This window comes from Mobula hypostoma, assembly GCF_963921235.1.
Source record: "Mobula hypostoma chromosome 8 unlocalized genomic scaffold, sMobHyp1.1 SUPER_8_unloc_1, whole genome shotgun sequence".
Taxonomy (NCBI): Eukaryota; Metazoa; Chordata; class Chondrichthyes; order Myliobatiformes; family Myliobatidae; genus Mobula; species Mobula hypostoma.
Genome location: NW_026948120.1, coordinates 1,309,201 through 1,333,366, shown reverse-complemented (window position 1 = coordinate 1,333,366; position 24,166 = coordinate 1,309,201). Strand labels below are relative to the sequence as shown.

Here is a 24,166-nt window from a genome sequence, read left to right as displayed (position 1 = left end):
AGTGGAACCAACCACCGTGAGCGCAGCGGACTGGCTCCGCCCCTGTCCGGCCTCAGATAACGCTGTCGACCCCAAAGGTGGGCGGGACGGATCCTCGATAGCCGGTGCGCGATGACGTCAGCGCGCAGCGGAGGGAGACGGTTGGAGGATCGGTCGTCGGCGGGGTTGTCAGGGCAGAGGCGACGTCGCCTGAGGATCTGGTGAGCGCGATGGCGGTGCGGTGCGGCTGGAGCGGAATCGCTCCGATAGGGCGGTGGGAAAGATAAGCAGCCCGGCGACTGCGCATCGGGGAAGGCCAGGCGGCAGGAAAGCGCGGTGGAATCATATCAATGGGATTGATAGAGCTTGCCCACTCTTGACACATAACCGGAAGTAGATGTCGGCCATTGCTATGTACAGTATTTGAATTGGTTTATTATTGTCGCATGTACCGAGTTGCCGTGAAAAGCTTGTCTTGCCTAATGTTCATGCAGATAAAATCATTACATAGCACATTGAAGCAAAACAAAGTAAAATAATAGCAATGCAGAATAAAGTACAACAGCTACAGAACAGGTAAACAAATACAGTGCAAAATCAGATCGAGGTAGATTGTGAGCGAAAAGTCCATCTTACTGCACGAGGGAACCTTTCAATAGTCCGATAAAAGCAGCGCAGAAGCTGTCTTCGAGCCAGGTGGTATGTGCTTTTATGCTTTTCAGTTCTGATGAATTGCCTCATCCCGAAATAATGAATATTCGTCTCCATAAATGCTGCCTGACCTGGTGAGTTCCTCCAGCATTTTGTGTGTGTTGTTTCATATCTTCTGCTTGATGGTAGGATGGAAGAAGAGAGATTGGGGTGGGAAGGACCTTTGATTACGCTGGTTGCTTTAATGGGTCTGCAGGAAGTGTAGACGGAGTCCAGAGAGGGGAGACTGAACTGTGTCTACAACTCTGCAGTTTCTTGTGGTCATGTGCAAGGCTTTTGCTATACCAAGCTGTGTAAAAAAAAAAAAAATCCAGTTTGGATGTTTTCTACAGTGCATCAATAAAAAATGGTGAGGGTCTGTCAGATTTATGATCACTGACAGATGTCATGAAATTTATTTTGTGACAGTAGTACAGGACATAAAGAATGCAAGTTAAAATAAATTTATAAAGCAAAAGAGGAATAATGAAGTAATGTTAATGGATTTATGGACCATTCAGAAATCTCCCTGATAGTTGTAATGTGTTGAGCACCTTTTTGCTATATTTTATAACAAACAACAATTAACTTAGAGTGAATCAATCATACATGCGTTTACTTGCTACAAGGGAAGGCTGTTGTTGCAGAGGAGCCAGTGGTGGCTTCAAGAAAACAACCAGCATAGTCACTCTTATACACAAGTGTTATCTACTTGCACTAGTTCAGGGACAGGGCACACTCTGTTAGTCTGTTTGATTAGTGTACTTAACATTCGTCCAGTAACCAAATCTGCTCGTCTTTCAGCAGTTTGTAATATTCATGGTCCATCTGCATAATGTCACATAAACACTATCAGCAAAGCACTCTGGTACAATACAGCTTCCACTTTGTTACTACAAGTATATTTTCACATTCCCTCCTTTTTGTCATTTTATGGCAATATTACATTTCACCAAGTAATGGTAATTGAAATTTGAATATATGTGTACAATGATGTGGTTTCAAAGCCCAACCCCAAAATTCCCTTTTCATCCATCCATTTTAAAGAGTACCTGTTCCTTTCCTTAATATCCTCTCCTTCATCCTGTTATTTCACACAAAAAATTGTAAAAGAATGACAGCCATTATAATACCAGTTATTGCAGAGTAGTTGCCCACCGTCCTCCCAGTTTGCCAAATGGCCACCATCCATGTCCTGAAGTGTGATATTCATGATATTGATCCCCTACTTTCCTAAACTTTTTGGTAGCTTCTCGAATGTGATTTGTCAAGTTAGTTATATTTTCTGTTTTGTCAGGTATGTAAGTACAGCATTCTTGCCCTATCAGGGCACAAGTACCCCCACTTTCTGATAGAATAAAATCCAAAGACATTCTATTCTCTAATTCTGCTGTACGAATAGTTATCAGTTCTGCCAACAACTTTAATGCTTACTATTTTCTCCAAAGCTGATCCTGGAAGTCCTGGAACTTCTGTGTGTGTACTGTTACTGCTTCCCAGAGAGGCCCCCTTCCCCAATTAACTATCCTATCCTCTGTGCATCTACATCATCCCTAATGGCTATCTACAAGCAGAGATCTTTCTAGAACTTTGACCAACTGTCTTTAAAATGCAGCTTTATCATTCATATGGCTGTTTCATTCCCTGCTGGCCAATTGCAGTTTAATCACATTATTTATCTTCACTCCTTCATTCTCTGATAGCTAAAACTCAGCAGTGGCTGTCAGTGGTAACTCTCTGTTCAGGGGCACCAGCACAGTAAATGTATCAGACTCACAGGTAACAGTTCACACTCCATGCCATAACAAAAGATCTGACAAATGAGTCTTTTTGCCTCTGTGGGGTGGATCGCGTATTATTGAGGGTACGGTGGGCCAGATAAATGTCATAAAAAAACTTGAAATATGGGAATTATCCATTTAAATACATCTAGTTATGTTTTGCCTCAAATTAACGAATAATGCATGCTAGAAAATCATTTGTGCTTAACCAAGGATGCCAATTAGTAATCAAAGAACTCGGTTTAGTTGCAATTTATTTTAATCAAGGCATCTTTTGAATCTATTAAAAGGACACAAGGAATCTTTAAACATAAAACGTATGAACATGATGCATTGAATGGTGGTAAATTAAACATAATAAAAAAGAAAATTTTAATGAAAACAGTCGATAAATCAATGTGTAATTTGATGCTGTTTGTTGTAATCTAGTATCCAAGTGTCTTGGAAATTTCGGCACTCAGTGTCTACCTTCCTGCGTTTTGCATTCACTGCCATTGGAATTTTTTTCTTCGATTTTATTTCGAAACGTGAGTTATTCAACAAGTATCGTAGCACATGTAAATATCTGGATATTTAGCATGGATTTCTTGTGAAAACACAGTGACGCTGTTTCTGTTTACAAATTTGAACAACCCCATCTGAAAACCTGCGCGTGTACAAAGAGTATCAAATACATATTAATAAGGTAGCCTGCCTTCCCGTCATTCGTATATACCAGTGTTTGGTTCAGAACAAAACAGAACCTGGGGCCAGTGTGTGGTCGCTTGAAACACTCAGAATAAGGAAAAATCGCTCACGGGCCGGATAAGCATAGTATCCCAATATTTGCTTGCCTACCCCTGTCTTAGACCTTTTCATCAATGTAGAAGGGGTTAGGATGGTCTCTATTTGAATGGCTGCAAGGACCTCACCCCAGTGGCACCCTTCCTGGACTGTCCAGTCAATCACTGGCCCAACCACTGAAAGGGCCCAGCTCATTTGTATTCACTCCCCATTTGGTCTGGGGTGACTGCATTCAGACACCATGTGTAAGTTCTTCTCTTTCCCAGTCTGCCATGCCGTTGAAGTTGTGGAACCTGATGTCTCTGCTGTAACTCAGATCCCTTCCCATAAGTTTTCCCCAATATCTTTCTATTCTGATCTCTAAAACTAATCGCCTACCTTCAGGAACCAGTTTTCATTACAGAGTTACAGTTATATGTCAGCATGCTGTTCACGGCTCGCTATCACCCTGTTTCCGTGTCTTCTGCATTTACGTTTATTGAGTAAGGTGCAGTCAGAACTGGTGCAGCCTGCTGGTGTTCATCACTTGGGTGCAATGACGCTGTTACAGGGTACACTTAATCTCTCGCTTAGTCTGTGAGGGTGACAAGCAGGTGAGTCATGCGGTTTAACCTGAGTCCCTGGCTGCCACACCGGGTCTGTACACCAACACGGGTGTCATTCGCCCAGAGCTCCACCTGAGATTCTATCCACCTGGGAGCAGAACTTGTCTTTTCGACCAGCTCCCTTTCCAGCTGGCTGTGGGAGACCAGCTTCTCTCCCTCTGGCTCTCTCTGATCAGCAGTATGTTGCTGTTGTTTTGCTCGATACGTCAATGTGTTACCCTGGTTACAGTAGTCCTTCACATCTCCATGTAATCTTACTAACTTAGCATTTGTAGTTTTTTTCTGTACACTTGTAATTTCTGTTGTTTCTAGTTCTTCTGCTGCCATCCCCATACTGATGTCTGCCCAGTTGTTTCCTGTCTGCTCCTTACTGTCTACTTTCTAGTGAGCCTTTATATAATCAGTGCTGCCTACTACTTCTAACAGCTCCTGTCTGTGCTTGGCCATGACCCTTGGGACTCCTGACATGATTCCCACACATTGCCCTGTCTCGCCTCTCTGCTTGGGGCTGCTGTCTCTTTGTGGGTCACACATGTTCACTGTTCCTGTCTTATTTGTGTTACTTCTCCTTTTCCTAGTATATGCCTTTCTCAGTGTGTCTAGATAGTATCTTCATTGGGCAGATCCAAAAATCTACAGAAAGCTGCATTCTCAATCTCAAGTACCTGAGGCTGACTTCAATCTATCCTCATTGTTTCACCTCTTGCACTGGTAATGTAAATCGCCTCTCCAGTCGTGAGCAGTATCAGTTATTGATGCTGTTCAATAACTCGACTCCGAGCCAACCATTGAGGACCTCAGCAAGGCAGTTGACAGTCTGACCCCAGGGAAAGCTCCTGGCAATGATAGGGTTCCTCCAGACCTGATCAAACACTGCAAAAGCTCACTCCTCCAACCCTTACATGAGGTCCTCCATCAGGGCCGGAAGGAAGGAGCCGTACCACAGGATATGCGCGACTCCAGAATCATCACTTTGTACAAGAACAAGGGTGATAGGAGCAACTGCAATAACTACAGGGGTATCTCCCACCTGAGTATTGTCAGCAAAGTCTTTGCTCGTGTAACTCTGGCACGTCTACCCTGAGTCCCAATGTGGTTTTCACGCAAGGAGGTCAACTGTTGACATTATTTTCTCACTCCATCAACTCCAGGAGAAGTGCAGGGAATAACAGAAACCCCTCTGTGTTGCTTTCACCGACTTGACCAAGGCATTCGACCTTGTCAGCAGGGATGGGCTCTTTGAGATTCTCCTCAAAATCGGCTGTCCCCCGAAACTCCGAAATATCATCGAGTCATTCCATGATGACATGAGGGCTACTGTTCAGTATGATGGCAGCTCATCAGAACTCTTCACTATTCGTAGTGGAGTCAAACAAGGATGCGTGTTGGACCCAACATTATTCGGCATCTTCTTCTCTCTGCTATTGAAGCACGCGTTTGGGACGTCGACAGAAGGCATCTACATGCACACCAGGTCTGATGGGCGGCTGTCCCTGCGCGCCTGAAAGCAAGAACAAAGGTGCGGAAGATCTTAATATGTGACATCTTTGCCGATGACACTGCTATAACCTCACACACCAAACAGCAACTACAAACTCTCATGGACCACTTCTCAAAGGCATGCAAGGACTTCGGGTTTACCATCAGCCTAAAGAAGACAAATGTCCTTGCCCAGAACGTAGTGGAGACACCAGTCATTACCATCAACAATTACGATCTAGAAGTGGTCCACGAGTTCACATACTTAGGGTCAACCATTAGCGACAATCTCTCCCTCGATGCTGAAATCAATAGGCGTATCGGCAAAGCAGCATCGATCCTTGCTCAACTCTCCTCGCGGGTGTGGGAGAATCCGAAACTCGCTACAAAGACCAAGACTGCTGTGTACAATGCATGCGTTATCAGCACCCTCCTGTATGGTAGTGAGACTTAGACCATCTACTCCAAGCAGGAGAGGAAACTCAGTAGTTTTCACCTGCGCAGCCTTCGCCGCATCCTCGGCATCACCTGGAGAGACAAAGTCCCAAATTCTGAGGTTCTTTCCCGCGCTGGACTTCCCACAATGTTCACACTTGTAAGACAACACAGACTGCACTGGCTGGGCCACGTCTATCGTATGACAGATGGTAGACTGCCAAAGGACATACTCTATGGAGAACTAGCAACAGGCAAGACGAACGTTGGTAGACCCCAGCTTCGCTTCAAGGACCTCTGCAAGCGTGACGCGAAAGCCTTAAAAATCAACACAGAGTGCTGGGAGGATACAGCAGATGACCGCAAGAAATGGCGAGATACTCTTCAGCAATACCTAGAGCAAAGCGAAAGAGTGATCCTAATCAGTTTGTGGAGCAGAGAGCACAGCGGACAGCAGACAACAATTCCACAATGCCCTACACATGCAGCAACTGTGGCAGAGCCTGCCGTTCCAGGATCGGCCTCAATAGCTACAGTCAACACAGTTCGACAAACCAGTGACTACCAGAGGAGCATTACCCATGGTCGACCACGACCGACGGAGGCCACACCACCATCATGACCCCCTCGTCCAATAATATTTCACATTGCCGGCCCCTAATAAACCTCTCGTGTACAATCATGGATAACCACCACTGGCAATAGAGGCTAGCGCCAGCCATTTGCCTGACCTGGATGCGGACTTCACAAGCTCTATAACCTGGTCGGTAGTCAAATCGGTGAGAGAGGGCGCTGCTGTGGATTCTGTCTGCTTTGGTGAGTGATTGTCACACCTTTCTCTCTTTTCAGGACACTGCCTTCAACCATTCAACCACAGCCTGAGAGGCCATAGCTGTAACAAATCACCTCCTTTACCTTTCCATGTCTATTCCAGCAGTTCCTTGCTGGGTGCCCTGGCACACAAAGCAAGTCATCTCTAACATCCAGCAGCTACATCCACTACAGCTACTCTATGACCTCTCTTCCTCTCCTCTTGTCTATCTCACCAGCCCACTGCTGTCCCCAAATCTAAAACTTCCCAGTGGGCTGAGCTCAGGGCTTCCTTCAGCATCTTCAGGAAGACTGGGTCATCCCTCCCTGGATTATCAGACCGTGAATACTCATACACTCAATATTTACATTCACATGATCCACGGCAGGTTCATCAGCTCTCTGAACCACTGACATTATCGTCCCAGTTACTCCCACCTCCCCGCAGCTGCTGCCTCAGTTCCCCTGTAAGCGAGCAATATCCCTCTTCATTCAACACACTTAAAAGTTGCTGGTGAGCACAGCAGGCCAGGCAGCATCTCTAGGAAGAGGTACAGTCGACGTTTCAGGCCGAGACCCTTCGTCAGGACTAACTGAAGGAAGAGCTAGTAAGAGATTTGAAAGTGGGAGGGGGAGGGGGAGATCCAAAATGATAGGAGAAGACAGGAGGAGGAGGGATGGAGCCAAGAGCTGGACAGGTGATAGACAAAAGGGATACGAGAGGATCATGGGACAGGAGGCCCAGGGAGAAAGACAAAGGGGGGAGGGAACCCAGAGGATGAGCAAGGGGTATAGTGAGAGGGACAGAAGGAGAAAAAGGAGAGAGAGAAAAAAAATGATATATATATAATAATAATTAATAAATAAGGTTTGGGGTACGAAGGGGAGGTGGGGCATTAACGGAAGTTGGAGAAGTCAATGTTCGTGCCATCAGGTTGGAGGCTACCCAGACGGAATATAAGGTGTTGTTCCTCCAACCTGAGTGTGGCTTCATCTTTGCAGTAGAGGAGGCTGTGGACAGACATATCAGAATGGGAATGGGACATGGAATTAAAATGTGTGGCAACTGGGAGATCCTGCTTTCTCTGGTGGACAGAGTGTAGGTGTTCAGTGAAACGATCTCCTAGTCTGCATTGGGTCTCGCCAATATATAGAAGGCCGTGTCAGGAGCACCGGACACAGTATATCACCCCAGCCGACTCACAGGTGAAGTGTCGCCTCACCTGGAAGGACTGTCTGGGACCCTGAATGGTGGTGAGGGAGGAAGTGTAAGGGCATGTGTAGCACTTGTTCCGCTTACGATCTGGTATTCCTGGTAGTTGCCCATGTACTATCCTCCACTCCTTGAGCCATACAGCCCCAGATATTTCTTGGGAGCTGCTTTTACCAACCCACGTATATCTCTGGGGTGCGTCTGGTGAACTTCAATCATTTCCTCAAGCTTGCAACAGAATTCTGTGTTCCTTCAGGTTACTAAATGAAGGCAGCTCTGACAAAATGCTCTGCTTCTTCCCAGGAGTAAAGGGCTTATGAGTTGGTCATAATTCGGGTCATAGGCTGGCTCGGGTCACCATGGTCTGTTGTTGCCTGACCTCAATAGATGCCATCCCAACTGATATATCTGAGTATAATCTCTACCTCAAATATCTCCACACTAATTCTCACAAAATGCAAAATATGAATGACAGATAAAAATTAAACAGTACAGACTTAATTGTACTCTACAATCTGTTAGTATGTGTGTCTGAATTAATGATGCCTGTTGTATTCCTTTGCATTTAAAACTGTTACACCAAGGTTACAGGCTTATTCTAAAAACACACTCACAAACAAGTGTGCTACTTCAAAGTTCACTGAACTTTATACACACATCCCACTGGCGTCCTGAATAGTCAGCAACTAGTGGCCCTGTCTCACCAAATTACCCAAAAATGTTCGGTCTCTTACACATGGCACGGTAGCGTAGTAGTTTGCACAGCACATTATGGTACAGAAGACCCAGATTCAATTCCCGCCACTGCCTGTAAAGAGTTTGTACGTTCTCCCCGTCACTGTGTGGGTTGCCCTCAGGTACTCTGGTATCCTCCCACAGTCCAAAGATTTACCGTTTGGTAGGTTAATTGGTCACTGTTAATTGTCCTGTGATTAGGCTAGGGTTAAATTAGGGGTTGCTGGGTTATGCGGTTCGAAGGTTGGAAGGGTTGGAAAGGACTATACACACACACACACACACACACACACACACACACACACACACACAACACCACTTTTCTATCTACCAGTTCAGCTCTCCGCCGTGTTTGAATCTTTGTGATCCCATGGTCATTGACCTGAACGGATCTAAGCATGGGTGCTAATCTTAAAGATGCTCACCCACTGAGGCTGCCGAGATCACTGGTCACGAATGTATCCCATCAAGCCCCGAAATATTGTGACAGTGATCGAAGTCAGCGGAGAAACACTGAAACTGGTGGTATTGAAGCTTTCATTCAAAACAACAAGCAGCCATCATTGGAGCCGCGCTCAGTAGAGGCTCCCTGACCCAACATTAGATCACATTTTTATATGCTAAATATAAAAGGTTAACAGGGAATAATTTCTATCGTTACAATGCATTCATAATGCTTCCTTTGAGTTACATATAATTTTCAAAGACCTAGATCTTCACACCAACACTCCAGACACCCTGGATTAAATGTTAATCTCTAATGTCTCTGAGCTGCATCATGCATATGCAGACACCTCAGGTCAATGGGGTGTTTCCTTGCTTGCAATCGACCCTAATCGGCAGTTCCAGGATGTAAGTCCTTCTGAGCAGCATTTCAAATTTAATCAACATTTGGAAGACTGGTTGCTGTTGAGATTAATATTAGCTATATTCCATGACTCCAGAATACGCTCTTAACAGTAGAGAGGGTTGTACCTGTCAGTTCTAGATATAATTCCCACTGATTGAAAGTTGGCAAATATAACCACACTATTTAAGTGTAACCCTCTCACTGGGCTCATATACAAATCTGACTCGTTAGCTAACTCTGCGAACAGCCAAATGCCTCCGGTAAGAACGCCTCTTTTCATAAGCAATATATGTCTAGGGTTGGTATAATTTGGGGTTCAACCAAACAGGAAAGGTGGGATGTTCCAATTAAGGAGCATTGTTCGTCGTGAATGCTGTGTAAATACTGCTCCATGCAAAGCTATTGTCCGCCAGAACATTAGCAGATCGTACACCGGCATAAAATTACAAAGGAAATATCATTACCAAATTTTCAACTTTAACAGTTACAGAAAAAGAAAAGAAAAATAACGACGTAATACAGTTAAACCAGCCCAATGTGCATGTTAATGTTAGAGCTCATTTCTGGAGTAGTGTGTATTGCTTTACTCACATGCTGAACCCACATTCTGCCTGAAGGACACCAGTCAGAACTTCTCTTGGAGACCATCTTAAACGAACTGGCTCTCTCAGGAGTATTGGCCCTTCCTTTTTGCTGCCATTCATCTGCATGAAGCACTTCTTACACCCAGGTCTGTCCTTCGAACGGGATTCTGCGACATATTCCCTTGTGTCCCGTTCAGCAGCACCTGCCAAAAGACTCCAAACCAGACTACAGTCCTTCAAAAGTCTGATCCCGCCTAGCTCTCCTGAATCTTCCACTGGGCAGAAAGTTACAATTGGCTGACGCATCATTACTCCTTATGGCTCCTTATCTTCAGCCGAAGCCAAAACACTATTACTAACATGACACACTGCTTCTGCAGAAAACTGCTAAAATAAAAATGCCTCACAGCATAGCAGTAGAAATCTTAACCAGGACAATGCAGGCGATAGAGAGAGAGAGTAAAAGACAACTCGCCAGTTAGCCACAGTCCACCACTCTAGATCATTCTAAGTGAGAATTCAGTAAAAAATCCCACTAGCATGTGTAGCCCCTCTCGACACTAAACAAGCATCAGTGTGTGTTGCAACAGGACTGTGGTGTGAACTCCCTGACCTCCCTATTGTTGTTATTGGTGACATTAAGATCAGATTTAATTGGAGCCAGTTCACAGTGTGTAGTTTTGGTCACCTACCTACAGAAAAGATTGAGAGTGCAGAGAAAACCTTCAGGGATATTGCCAGGTCTGGAGGACCTGAATCATAAGGAAAGATTGAATAAGTTAGGACTATATTCTTTAGAACGTAGAAGATTTGATAGAGGTATACAAAATTATGAGGGGTATAAATAAGGTAAATGTAAGCAGGCTTTTTCCACTGGGTGTGGGTGGGACTACAACCAGAGGTCATGGGTTAAGTATGAAATGTGAGAAGTTTAAGGGGGACATGAGGGGATTATTCTTCACTCAGAGGGTTGTGAGTGTGGAATGAGTTACCAGCACGAGTGGTGCATGCAAGCTCAATTTCAACATTTAAGAGAAGTTTGAAATGGTAGGGATATGGAGGGCTGTGGTCCCAGTGCAGGTCGATGGGAGTAGGCAGTTTAAATGGTTTTGACATGGACTAAATGGGCCGAAGGGCCTGTTTCTGTGTTGTGCTTCTCTATGACTCTCTATGATTTGGATGCTCCCAGCTATAGATGGATGGTCCAGTGGAGGAAGGTTGAATAGGTTGGGAATTTATTTCCTTACATTTAGAACGAGGTGATCATATTTGAGTTATATAGCACAGAAACAGGCACTTTGGCCCAACTCATTCATGCTGACCAAGATGCTAATCTCATTTGCCCGCATTTGGCCTGTATCATTCTAAACTTTTCCTATTTGTGCACTGGTCCAAATGTTTTTTTTTAAATGTTGTAACTATACATTCCTTTATCACTTCCTTTGGCAGCTTGTACCATATACCCACCACCCTCTGGGTGGTAAACATTGATCTTAAGCCTTTTCCCTCCCATTTAGTCATTTCTGAAGTACATCCTTAAAGAGGAAATTATACAAAGCACAGGTAACACCCTGGGAAAGGTTTCATTGCTAAGGTAATGGTCTTTCTGTAGACGCAGTGTTTGGGTTATGGTTAGAGATGATGGGTGTTTTAGAATGTGAGCTGGGTCTTTTGTTCGGCGAGACGTGAAGCTGGAGATAACCGGCCTTAGGATATGACCCGGTGGGGAGATCGTGATCCAATGGAGTCAGGCACCAAGATCAACTGAAGATCAGTGAATTGAGCTCCAACTGGTGCATACTTGACTGTTTAGTTATATGGGCCTTTCTTGTTTTTTTCTTTCTTTTCTTTACTAACCCTTTAGTTGAGTTAAGATTCATAAATATAATTCCTTTAATTGTATACATTGTGTTGTCTGTTGTTTCTTGGCACTGAGTTGTAACAGGGAGGCAAATTACACAGCATCCACACAAACCGGGGTCTGGGGTGGGAGAGCCATCTCAAATCTCATGGGTTTGGTGGGACTGGAGTGTGTCTTACCTAGATTTATGCAGCCAAGGAAACCAGCCGGGTTTCACACAGAAGTTGGTCCATTGAATCCACACTGACAATATAATATTCGTTTATGCTAATCCTGCACTCAGTTACTTTCCCTAAATTCCCCAAGAATTCACCTCTCTGAACAAGTACTTGAATCATCAGTGTATAGCAGGACCTAACCTTGGGTTCAGATTTGTGGTCAGCATGAACTTGTTGGGTGGAAGGGCCTGTGTCTGTGCTGTAACAACTCTCGTTGACTGCTTCCATGTTGTGAGTCCCTGGTGGAATTCCGTGATTGCCCCAAGTCGAACCTTCGCAGGATGGTCAGTTTTCCTGATTTCTCAGGCTTGCCTCTTTTTGTGTCTTCCCCACCCACCTTGTTAGGCCTCCGAGTTCCTTGTGTGGACTGAGAGCTCCCCCTACTGTGGACGGGTAGATGAGACCTCACAGTGCCACCATGCTAACGGTGAAGGTGAAGACAGAGAAATCAGGTGAGGTGCATGCATAAGCAAGCTGACGTACCCCACCACCACATAACCGCCTTCTATCCTTTATGGTACTCCTTCCCCACCTCCAAACCTGCCTCTCCCGGAAAACATCTGAATTCACCCTCCTCCCACCACGTCGGTGTTATGCCCCTCTCCCCAAAAACCATCCTAAAAGGTTCACATAGTTCACCTAATGGCTTGCCTACCCCCCCCCCAATTTGACCCTGGGGTCAGGTAACCCTTACATTCTGTATTCCTGATCTCTTTCTCTCCCCCTCCCCTCCCTCCCTCCTTCTGCTTCCCCCATCTTGTCTGGTTTCCTATATCTCATCTCCCATTTCTGTTCCCCCTCCCGTTTCTGGTTCCATGCACCCACAATCCCCACACCTTGCACCAGATCTCCCCCCCTAGTCTTGTTCCACCTGCCCTTCCCTCCCCCGATGGTGCCCGTCCTTATCAGAGTCCAGAACTGGTACCCCTTTGTATTTCTGCTCATCCCCTCTGGAGTATGACAAACTTGATTCTCCCCCATCAGTGGTAGTGAATGACCTTCGCCAGTGTTCTGCGAACCCCCAGGTTCATTCGTTGCTTGGCCGTGTCTCTTGCAGATCTAGAAGCCTCCACCGCTCGCGATCGACTAGATGCTGTTCTGCAGTGCTTGGTTGAAAAGAGTGACGTGGAGAGGTGAGTGTATTCTTGAGACCTACTCTCGCAACCTGAAACTTGCATCGATGCAGGGTGACCTGCTGAGTGCAAAGAGCAGAGTTCAAAGTTCAGAATAAATTTATTATCAAAGTACATATACTTCATCATATACAACTCTGATACTCATTTTCATGCGGGCATATTCAAAAAATCCAGAATAGAATAATAATCATAATGGAATTAATGAAAGGCAGCACCAACTTGAGTATTCCACAGTGTGCAAAAGACAACAAACTGTACAAATACAAAACAAAATAAATAATAATTATAAATAACTAAGTAATAAATACCGAGAACCTGAGGTGAAGAGTCCCTGAAAGTGACTCCATAGATTGTGGAATCATTTCAATGATGGGGCAAGTGAAGCTGAGTGAAGTTATCCTCTTTGGTTCAAAAGCCTGATTGTTGAGAGATAATAACTGTTCCTGAACCTGGTGGTGTGAGGAGTCCTGTGGCTCCTGTACCTGTTCCTAATGGCAGCAGTGAGAAGAGAGCGTGACCTGGGTGTTGGGGGTTCCTGATGATGGATGCTGCTTTCCTGCAACGCTTTGTGTAGACGTGCTCAATGGTGGGGAGGGCTTTACCTGTGATGGACTGAGCCGTATCCACTACTTTTTGTAGGATTTTCCATTTGAGGGCGTTGGTGTTTCCATTGTGATGCAACCAGTCAATATACTCTCCAGTACACACCTGTAGAAGTTTGGCAAAGGTTTAGGTGTCATGCCAAATCTTCTCGAACTCCTAAGGAACTAGAGGTGGGGCCGTGCTGTCTTTATAACTGCACTTGCATGCTGGGCTCAGCACAGATCCTCCAATAATGACAGTAAGGGAGTTTAAAGTTGCTGACCCTCTCCACTTCTGATTCTCTGATGAGGACTGGCTCATGGACCTCTGGTTTCCTCCTCCCGAAGGCAATAATCAGCTCCTTTGCCATGCTGACATTGAGTAAGAGGTTGTGGGACTACTCGGCCGGATTTTCAATGTCCCTCCTATACGTTGATTCATCAACAACTTTGATCGAGTCTACAACGTGGTGTCATCAGTAAACTTAAAATCAGTAACACACATCAAAGTTGCTGGTGAACGCAGCAGGCCAGGCAGCATCTGTAGGAAGAGGTGCAGTCGACGTTTCAGGCCGAGACCCTCAGTAACATGGCATTGGAGCTGTGCTTAGCAACACAGTGATGGGTGTAAAACAGGTAGAGCAGGGGGCTAAGCTCACAACCTCGTGGTGTGCCACTGCTGAGGGAGATTGTGGAGGAGATGATGTTGCCAGTCGGAACTGGCTGGTCAGCTCCAGCAGTGATGGAGCCTTTTCACCTGCTGACCCCATAATGAGGACTGGTGGATGTTCTCGTGCTTCCCTTTCCTGAAGCCCATTAGACTGTTGCTGTAATAACACTCTGCAAGCTGATCTATCTCACTTCTGTATTCCTTCTCATCACCATGAGATTGTCTTTCTCCCGCTGTTTGTCTGTGTTCCTCTGACACTCAGTGTGTGTGGGATTCGTCCCCCAGTGAGGGTCATGTGTGTAATAAGTAAACTATTAGGCAAATCTTAAGTTTTGTATACCTTATACATTCTTTGATAATAAATTGAATTTGGATCTTGAATGTTGAATTTTATTTTGTAACTTATGCTAATTTTGTGTCTTTGTACCGTAAATGATCTGCAGAACATATAAGTTTGCAGAACTAATAATGAGCTGATTCTTTTAAATTATTTATTTTTATTCTTATTTATTACAAACAAAAAAACACAAAAAAATACAGCACATCCACAAAAACCACAACCATAACAAAATCAAATTAAATATTGAGCAGCAAAAGGGAGAAAAATATAAAGGCAAAAGTAAACATACACAGCAGAGGTGACAGCACGAAAAAACCTCAGTCCTCACCCTGTGAGAAAGTCCAATACAGGGCCCCATATCCTTCCAAAGATGTCCCTTCTGTCCTCATTATGTAGTCTCAGTCTCTCCAAATGTAAAGATAATGAGCTGATTTTGAGTTTTCTGGTTGGTGGGGCTACGGTCATTTCCTTGCTCCCTGCCGTGACTCACGATGTCTCTCTGTCTCTCCGACTGTTCCAGGGACCAGACTGAAGATGAAGCTGTGAAGCCGGTGCTCTCTGACCTGCAGAGCAAGTGAGTGCACCGTGCAATCTGTCAGCATCTGCCGATATCCAGTTTGCAGCAGGTGTTTGGGTTCAGCTTCTGTTATTGTACAATGCTAAACCCTTAAAATGGGGGGGGGAGAGCGGATTAGGCTTCCATTCTTCTAAAGGTTCAGAGAGCCAAACTCTGAGAGGGATCTGGGACAAGATGAGTGAGGAAGAAAAACAACCTGCTGGAGATGGTATGGAGGGGTATGGTCCAGGTGCAGGTTGTTGGGACTAGGCAATTTAAATGGTTTGTCATGGGCTAGATGGGCCAAAAGGCCAGTTTCTGTGCTGCAGTTTTTTATAACTCTACCACTCCGTATGTCAATGCTATTAAGGGTCCTGATGCAGGGTTTCGAGCTGGAATGAGGACAGATCCTTTCCTCCCACAGTTGCTGCTCTACCCATCCTCCAGCAGATGATTTTTCCTCTTTCACTCACCTTGTCTCAGAACCTCAGAACCTTTAGAGGAATGGAAGTATAACTCCTCCCAAGTCCAAAGTTCCCTGAAAGTGGCCACACAGGTTGTTAGGTTTGTAAAGAAGACACACGGCACACTTGCCTTTATTAGTTGAAGCACTGAGTTCACAAGTCAGCAAGTTTGCACTGCAGCTTTATAAACCCTGGTTAGGCCGCATCTGGAGTACTGCATTCAGTTCTGGTTATCTCATTAAAGGAAGGGTGCAGAGGAGGGTCACCAGGATGCTGCCAGTGTTAGAGGGCATGAGGGCGTTAGAGGGTCACCAGGATGCTGCCAGCGTTAGAGGGCATGAGGGCGTTAGAGGGTCACCAGGATGCTGCCAGTGTTAGAGGGCATGAGGGCGTTAGAGGGTCACCAGGATGCTGCCAGTGTTAGAGGGCATGAGGGCGTTAGAGGGTCACCAGGATGCTGCCAGTGTTAGAGGGCATGAGGGCGTTAGAGGGTCACCAGGATGCTGCCAGTGTTAGAGGGCATGAGGGCGTTAGAGGGTCACCAGGATGCTGCCAGTGTTAGAGGGCATGAGGGCGTTAGAGGGTCACCAGGATGCTGCCAGTGTTAGAGGGCATGAGGGCGTTAGAGGTTCACCAGGATGCTGCCAGCGTTAGAGGGTATGAGGGCGTTAGAGGGTCACCAGGATGCCAGCGTTAGAGGGCATGAGGGCGTTAGAGGTTCACCATGATGCTGCCAGCGTTAGAGGGCATGAGGGCGTTAGAGGGTCACCAGGATGCTGCCAGTGTTAGAGGGCATGAGGGCGTTAGAGGGTCACCAGGATGCTGCCAGCGTTAGAGGGTATGAGGGCGTTAGAGGGTCACCAGGATGCCAGCGTTAGAGGGCATGAGGGCGTTAGAGGTTCACCATGATGCTGCCAGCGTTAGAGGGCATGAGGGCATTAGAGGTTCACCAGGATGCTGCCAGCGTTAGGGAGTCACCATGATGCTGCCAGCGTTAGAGGGTCACCAGGATGCTGCCAGTGTTAGAGGGCATGAGGCCGTTAGAGGTTCACCAGGATGCTGCCAGCGTTAGAGGGTCACCATGATGCTGCCAGCATTAGAGGTTTACCATGAAGCTGCCAGCGTTAAAGGGCATGAGAATGTTAGAGGTTCACCATGATGCTGCCAGTGTTAGAAGGCATGAGGGCATTAGAGGTTCACCAGGATGCTGCCAGCATTAGAGGGCATGAGAGCATTAGAGGTTCACCAAGATGCTGCCAGTGTTAGAGGGTCACCATGATGCTGCCAGCGTTAGGGGTTCACCAGGATGCTGCCAGCAGTAGAGGGCATGAGCTGAAAGAAGAGGTTTGACAAACTTGGGTTTGTTTATTTATTTATTTATCAAGATACAGCACGGAATGGGCCCTTTAAGCCCCGCCACCCAGCACTGCCCCGATTTAATCCGAGACTAATCACGGGATAATTTACAATGACCTATCAAGCTACCAACCAGTATGTGTTTGGACTGTGGGAGGAAACCAGAGCACCTAGTGGAAACCCACACGGTCACAGGGAGAACATACAGGCGACTGTGGGAATTTAACCTGGGTTACCATTGTTCTGTAAGGTGTTGTGCTAACCACTACACTGCTTTGCCACTGTTTACTTGGGAGCAGTGGAGTTTGGAGTTGGGGGGGAGACCCATAGGTCTCTAAGAGGCATAGACATGTGGTATCTTTCCCCCCCCCCCCCACCCCGGGTTGAAATGCCTAATTTGAGAGGATACACAGTTAATGTGAGTTGTGGAAAGTTTTTTCTTGTACAGAGAGTGGTGGATGCCTGGAATGTGCTGCCAGGGTGGTGATGGAAACAGACAGATAAGGGCGTTTAAGAGGCTGTTAGATAGACACATGGATGTGCAGAGAATGGAGGGAATTGGACACTCTGTAGGCAGAAGGAACTGGTTTGATTACCAGTTCAGTTGAATTGGCACAACACTGTGTACTGAAGGGCCTGTTCCTGTTCAATCACGACTCTGGAGTGAGTGAGAGTGAGAGACCAGTCAACCAGCATCTTTCCATCCCTCACCTGTGTTTTATCCCTTCTGCTTCATTTCACGTCCAACACACAGGAGACAGGATGCAGCAGTTCAGCACAGGAACATGCCAAACGAAACCAATCCCTTCTGCTTGCACGTGCTCCATATTCCTGATGCAGGTGATGGACCTAAAGCCTCAACGACCCCACCCGCAGGTGCTACTCGACCCTGCTGAGTAGACCCATCCTCCAGAAGACTGTGTGTTGCTCCAGATCCGAGTGTTTACAGTCTCTTGTGTCTCTGTAGATGTTCATCAGAATGCTTGACAGGGTAGTGGTCAGCACAGGCATGGTGGGCCAAAGGGCCTGTTTCTGTGCTGTCCTCATCTCTATGCTGTGAGATCCTGCCTTGGGACCGAGAGGGGAGGTGGCCAGTATCAAGTGCGGGAGAGGGTGGATGGTGTGTTGAGTGAAAAAGGGTTTGGAGGGGTGGGGGAGAGAAGATGGACAGAAGGATTGAGGGAAAATAGATGTTGGTGTAGCAAGTGAGAGAGAGAGGAGCCAGGGAGAGGGGGATGGAGAGGCAGGGTGAGGCTGGAACCAACCAGCATTGCCCCAGCTGAAGGCTGCCCTGTGGTGTTGGGTGATGGATCTGCAAGGACCCAAGCTACTTGGCTGAAAGGGTGAATTAGTTGGGCAATGACCCGGGGGGGGGGGGTGGGAGATGAGGGTCACAGCTTCCCTTACCAGCAGGAATGAACAAGCCCGCTGACCCATTTCCTTTTGTTCTGTTGCAGGGACTGCTCTCCACCGACAGCAGGAAAACGGTAAGGGGGAGGGTCAGGGAAGTGTAGGTGGGAACCAAGATTTTATAAGGCATTGATCAGACCATACTTGGAGTATTGCAAGCAGTTTTTGTCTCTTTAGCTAAGAAAGGACGTGCTGGCATTGGAGGAGGTCCATGAGAATGATTCTGAGAATGAAAGGGTTAATGTATGAGGAACATTTGATGGCTCTGGGTCTGTACTCCGGTGTTTAGAAGAATAAGGGGGAAAATCTCATTGACATCCATTGAATATTGCAAGACCGAGACAGAGTGGGTATGGAAATAATGTTTCCTATAGTGGGTGATTTATGGACCAGAGAGCACAGCCTCAGAATAGAGGAATGTCCATTTAGAACAGAAGTTACTTTAGCTGGAGGGTGGTGAATGTGTAGAATTCATTGCCACAGGTGGTTGTATACTTTGTATGCCGTGTGTGTGTGTCTGTGTGTGTATGCACATGATATAGTTAAAGTGGATGTTGATAGCTTCTTGATTAATCAAGATGTCAAAGGTTATGGGGAAAAGGGAGAGATGGGGTTGAGAGGGTAAGTGAATCAGCCATGATGGAATGGCAGAGCAGACGATGAAACGAATGTCTAATGGTCTAAGAGAGGGAATGGGAACTGTGGGAGGGTGGCAGTTCCCTGCCCAACTGCCCTCCCACCCACCTCTCCCCCTCTGCCCACCTCCCTCCCCTTTCTTCTACTTCCCTCCTCCCCTTCCCCATTCCACCTTCCCCCCACTCTTTTGTCCCATCTCCCTCCTCCCGCCTGCCTCTCCTCCCCAACCTTCTCCCACTCCTTTCAACCCCGCCCCCTTCTCCCACCTCCCCTCCCTCTGCCTCACTGCCTGCCCTTTCTCCACCAGATCATCCACACGCTTCCCCCACCAGAGGAGAAAGAGGAGGAAGGAGATGGACGATGGCGGCTGTGAGGGAGCCCTGCAGAGACCCAGTGAGCAATAACCTGTACAGACAGAGGGGCTGGGGGAGGGGGAGGGGGAGATGGCAAGTGGAGGAAATGGGGATGGGGAGAATGAGGGGAGATGGGGAGAGGGAGGTGGAGAACAGTGTTGAAGGCGAGGAGGGCGGGATGAAGATGGGGCAGGGAAATTGGGTGAGAGAGGGAGACAGGTTGGGGAGAACGACTGGGGTGAAGGGTGTGTGGGAAGGAGAGCTGTGATGCTGCCCTTGCCGCCCCGCAGATGCCTACACCATGAAGCTGTTCGACCGCAGCGTGGACCTGGCACAGTTCACCGAGGACACCCCCCTCTACCCCATCTGCAGGGCATGGATGAGGAACAACCCCAGCCAGCGCGAGGGAGCTCGCAGCCCCAGCCCACAGCCGCCCCCCACCCTGGAAGATGAGGAGGTGGGAGAGGTGCCGGTGTCGGTAGCGGTGGGGAGGGTGTGAGGCAGGCTGGGTTCTGTGGAGGAAGGGGTGGTTGGGGTCAAAATTTTGGCTCTGGAATCAAGGAAAGGTCAAAGTTAATATTAAGGTTGGGGTGACAGCGAGTTTAAGAACAGTTTCGAGGATACTGTGGTCAAAGGTGAAAATCGTTAGGGATTAAAGTGAGATAATGGGGTCAGGGAAGGATTAAGGATGGGCCACTGATGTCAAGGAGGTGCAGGGGTCAGAGATGAGAACTGGGTTCCAGAAGGGTCAAAGATGAGAAGAGGGTGAGGGTAAAGGTAAGGAATGAGTCAGGTTAATGAGGTCAAGGGTGAACTGAATTGAGGATGAGGTTACTGAGGTCAGGGGTAAGAATAGATTGATAGAGGGGGTTAAGAGTGAGTTGCTGGAGTCGGGGGTGAAAATAGTAATGAAGGGGTCAAAGGTGAAATACTGGGGTGAAAGGCCAGCAAAATCAGGGGTGGGTTAAAGAGTGAACCTGCAGATGAGGTTAACAGAGGGGCTAAAAGTGAGAAGCTGGGGTCAGTGTGAGAATAGGGTTGGGGAGAGGTTAAAGATGAGAACATGTTTAAGGTGGGGGGTAAAAGTGAGATATTGGGGTCAAGGTGGGAACAGGGTCAGGGAGTGTTCAGGGATCAAAGGTTAAAATGGAGTTATGAAGTAGTCAAAAATGAGATACCGAGCCAGGGCGGAGGTAGGGAGGGGTGAGATGCCAGGATCAAGGGTGATATGAGGAGTGGGGAGATTAACGGCAAGGGTCCAGCAGAAGGTGGGGCTGGAAACACACAAGCAGGTGTGGAGTGAGTGATGACTGAGTGATTTGTACACCTGCAGGTAGCTGAGCTGAATGGCAAGGGTCAGGACATCTACAAAATGCCATTGCCCACGGCCCGCTCAGCCAGTGCTGGCGGGAACACCCTTAGCCTCCGCATTCCCTCACCACTTCCCTCCAACGAGAAACCGCTGGACATCAACATGGTAAATGTATCTGGCCACTGGCCATCTTCTCTCCCTCCCTCCCCCCTCCCCCTCCCCCTCTCACTCTCACTCTCACTCACACAGTGATGGGACGGGGACTGTGTCTATTAATCCCCCACACGGTGACGGGACAGGGTCTGTGTCTGTGATTCCCCCACAAAGTGACAGGACAGGGTCTGTGTCTGTGGTTTCCCCACACGGTGTTGGGATGGGGTCTGTGTCTGTGATTCCCCCACACGGTGACGGGACGGGGTCTGTGTCTGTGATTCCCCCACACGGTGACAGGACAGGGTCTGTGTCTGTGATACTCCCACACATTGACGGGATGGGATCTGTGTCTGTGTCTTCCCTACATGGTGATAGAACAGGTTCTCTGTTGGCGATTCCCTCAGACAATGATGGAGTGTGTCTGCGATTTTCTCCAGATGGTGATGGGACGGGGTCTGTGTCTGTGATTCCTCCAGATAGTGACAGGACGGGGTGTGTGTCTGCTATTCCCCCAGATGGTGACGGGACGGGGTCTGTGTCTGTGATTCCCCCACACGATGATGGGACAGGGTGTGTGTCTGTGATTCCCCCAGATGGTGACGGACAAGATGGGGTCTGTGTCTGTGATTTCCCCAGATGGTGATGGGACGGGGACGGGGTGTGTGTCTGTTATTCCCCCAGATGGTGACGGGACGGGGTCTGTGTCTGTGATTTCCCCAGATGGTGATGGGACGGGGACGGGGACGGGGTGTGTGTCTGTTATTCCCCCAGATGGTGACGGGACGGGGTCTGTGTCTGTGATTCCCCCAGATGGTGATGGGACGGGGTCTGTGTCTGTGATTCCCCCACACGGTGATGGGATGGGGTCTGTGTCTGTGATTCCCCCAGATGGTGATGGGACGGGGTCTGTGTCTGTGATTTCCCACTGTGGTGTTGGGTGTGTTATCTCTCCCGGCAGGTTATAACCCATCCCCTTTTGCCTTAATACAGAGCCGTTTCTCTGCCCCGGGTGTGCCCACCCTCCTCTATAACCACATGGAACGTTGGAAGAAGATTCGTCAGAGGTAGGCAGGTTTAGTGTGCCTTCCGACCTGGGGAGATCTACTCATCACTCTCCTTCTCTTAGTCCCCATCTGCTCCAACCATCTCATCCATTCACTCCCACCATTCACACTCCCAATGGAACCCCACCTCATCCTATTTACTCCCACTGTCTACAATACCAATAGAACCCCACCGTCCACGCTCCTAATGTGGTAATGCCTGCCAGTAAGTGTGAAGTTGAAGCTGCCATGGGTGTTACTGACCGCCTGCATTCTCGCTTCCTCCCACAGGTGGAAAGAGTCCTCACACAGGAACCAGCATCGTTATATGGACAGCATGAAGATACTGAAGGAGATGTTTGAACGGCAGTGAAGGGGGCAGCAAGACTACAGTGAGAGCTCCCACCACTCCTTTCTCCTGACTCCCAGGATGAGGCAGGCCTTCACCAGCCGGACCCTCCCTGGACTACCCCCCACCCCCATCACATCCAACCAAGGGAGGTTACATGAAAGCTCGCTTCCATGCCAATCTGACACCTCAGACCTGTCAATGCTCCAACCCTAAGAGTTCACCTTCCCCAGATGCAGCTCGGAGATTGTGGGGGGGAGTGAAAATCGGCCAAGGTTCCTGCTCCCTATCACTACTCAGTGACCCCTGGGTTAGAGAGAGAGGGGGAATCAGCCGGAATTCCTGCTCCCCATCACTGCCTCAAAAAAGGATATGTGGGTGGGGTGTATTAGCCCGCCACTGTGAGTTGCCCCTGGTTGTGTGGTTGAGGAGTGGAGTGTGGGATGTAATCAATAGGAATATGGGTTTCAGGGTGGATTGATGGCCAGCACGGACTCAGTTGAGCCTAAGGGCCAGTCTCTGTGCCTTATCTCTCCGACTGTCAAACTCCAACTCACTCTGACCCATCGGTTCGAGTGTGCAGTGATTTCAGTCCCCATCTCCCTCAATCTCCATGACCCACTGTTCTCTCCCTACATTGATGACGAGTTCCCCTTCCCTCCCGGTGCTAGTGAGAGGGGAATAGTGGTGCTGAGAGGAAATGCCCCGTTCTTCGAGTTGCAGCTACTGCCTCGGGGACCTGGCTATGTATAAATCGAACACAGAAGTGCTTGCTTTTTTGACAAGATTGTTAATAACATTGGCTCTGTAACTTTGCCCTTCTGAGGTAAGCGACATCCTTTAAATTTAATTCCTTGTAGCCGCCCCCCCAGCCCCGGCAAGCCTCAGGGTCGTTCAACTTGCTGTCGTCTAGGGAAACAGCCCCACCAAACTGGGTAGTTAAGTTCGTGTGGATGCTGTGTGATGTACCCCACCCCACCAGATAACAGACAATACACCATATGTGATTAAATGAATTACAGTTTATAGATATTACTGGAACTATATAATTAATAGAGATAAAAGGAAAATAAAAGATGGCACACCTATCAAAGTTCAATCTCTTTGTGCACAAACAGTTGGAGCTCTAGTAACGATCCTCTCTTCACCATTCAATCCCCTCTGACCACCTCGACCCGCCGCCTGGGACCAACCATGGTGGTGGACTAGACGTTCCACACGAGTCTGTCTCCGTCTCCTCTTCTCGCCGAAAACCCTGGACCTCGGACTCCTGCTCAGGGTCTGACCCCGTTAGCCAGCTCACAGCACCTTGTCCATTCTCTCTCTCTCCATCGCACCTTCTGCCCAAAAACCCGTGCATCACAATAACTTATAGACACACTAGAAAGAATAACATCTATCCCAATTGGTTCGTTCGCTCTGTTATCAATAATATAAGCCAAACAAGCTGCTAGCGAGAGAACTTTCTCAGCATTTAACATAATAAAGAAACCATTTAATTAGCCTATGCAGTAGCATAAAAGAAGAAACCCCTTACATACTTAAGGCCATCATACCTACTGGGGCATAGGCCTCTGACTGCAGCTCGTCAGAGTCCTCTGTTCTGGGCCAGTCTTTCAAATTGTCTCCAGGTGTAGCCTTCCTCTCCCAGGAATGAGGTCTTTGAAGCTTCTGTCAGTGTCTCTGTATCAGTGGATTGTCCTGGGATGGAGTTGCCAGCCCCATGCCTAGCCCATCTCCTTTCACAGCTGGGGCTGGGACCATTCATGACAGAGTTATTTACC

General features: G+C 47.7%; 1 protein-coding gene across 2 annotated transcripts; it reads left to right on the top strand.

Annotated features, from left to right (window-relative positions):
- The first annotated feature begins 107 nt into the window (after positions 1 to 107).
- lin37 (lin-37 DREAM MuvB core complex component) lies at positions 108 to 23,940 on the top strand. 2 transcript variants are annotated; one of them, XM_063038957.1, is made up of 10 exons: positions 108 to 200; positions 12,369 to 12,475; positions 13,081 to 13,156; positions 15,271 to 15,324; positions 18,584 to 18,613; positions 19,480 to 19,565; positions 19,816 to 19,982; positions 20,859 to 21,002; positions 21,981 to 22,054; positions 22,325 to 23,902. In XM_063038957.1, the coding sequence occupies exons 2-10, from the start codon at positions 12,421 to 12,423 to the stop codon at positions 22,404 to 22,406; spliced, it is 768 nt and encodes a 255-aa protein (XP_062895027.1). In that variant the 5' UTR covers positions 108 to 200; positions 12,369 to 12,420; the 3' UTR covers positions 22,407 to 23,902. The 2 variants fall into 2 exon arrangements, with proteins under 2 accessions (XP_062895027.1, XP_062895028.1); XM_063038958.1 differs by lacking the exon at positions 108 to 200 and adding an exon at positions 2,892 to 2,977 and having other exon boundaries at positions 22,325 to 23,940.
- The last annotated feature ends 226 nt before the right edge of the window (positions 23,941 to 24,166 follow it).

Bases quoted from the DNA above. Each gene is read 5' to 3' on its own strand.
- lin37 (XM_063038958.1), top strand. From the start codon at position 12,421: ATGAGACCTCACAGTGCCACCATGCTAACGGTGAAGGTGAAGACAGAG. The intron at 12,476-13,080 runs GTGAGGTGCATG...TGTCTCTTGCAG, and splicing joins GGTGAAGACAGAGAAATCAG to ATCTAGAAGCCTCCACCGCT. The intron at 18,614-19,479 runs GTAAGGGGGAGG...TTTCTCCACCAG, and splicing joins CCACCGACAGCAGGAAAACG to ATCATCCACACGCTTCCCCC.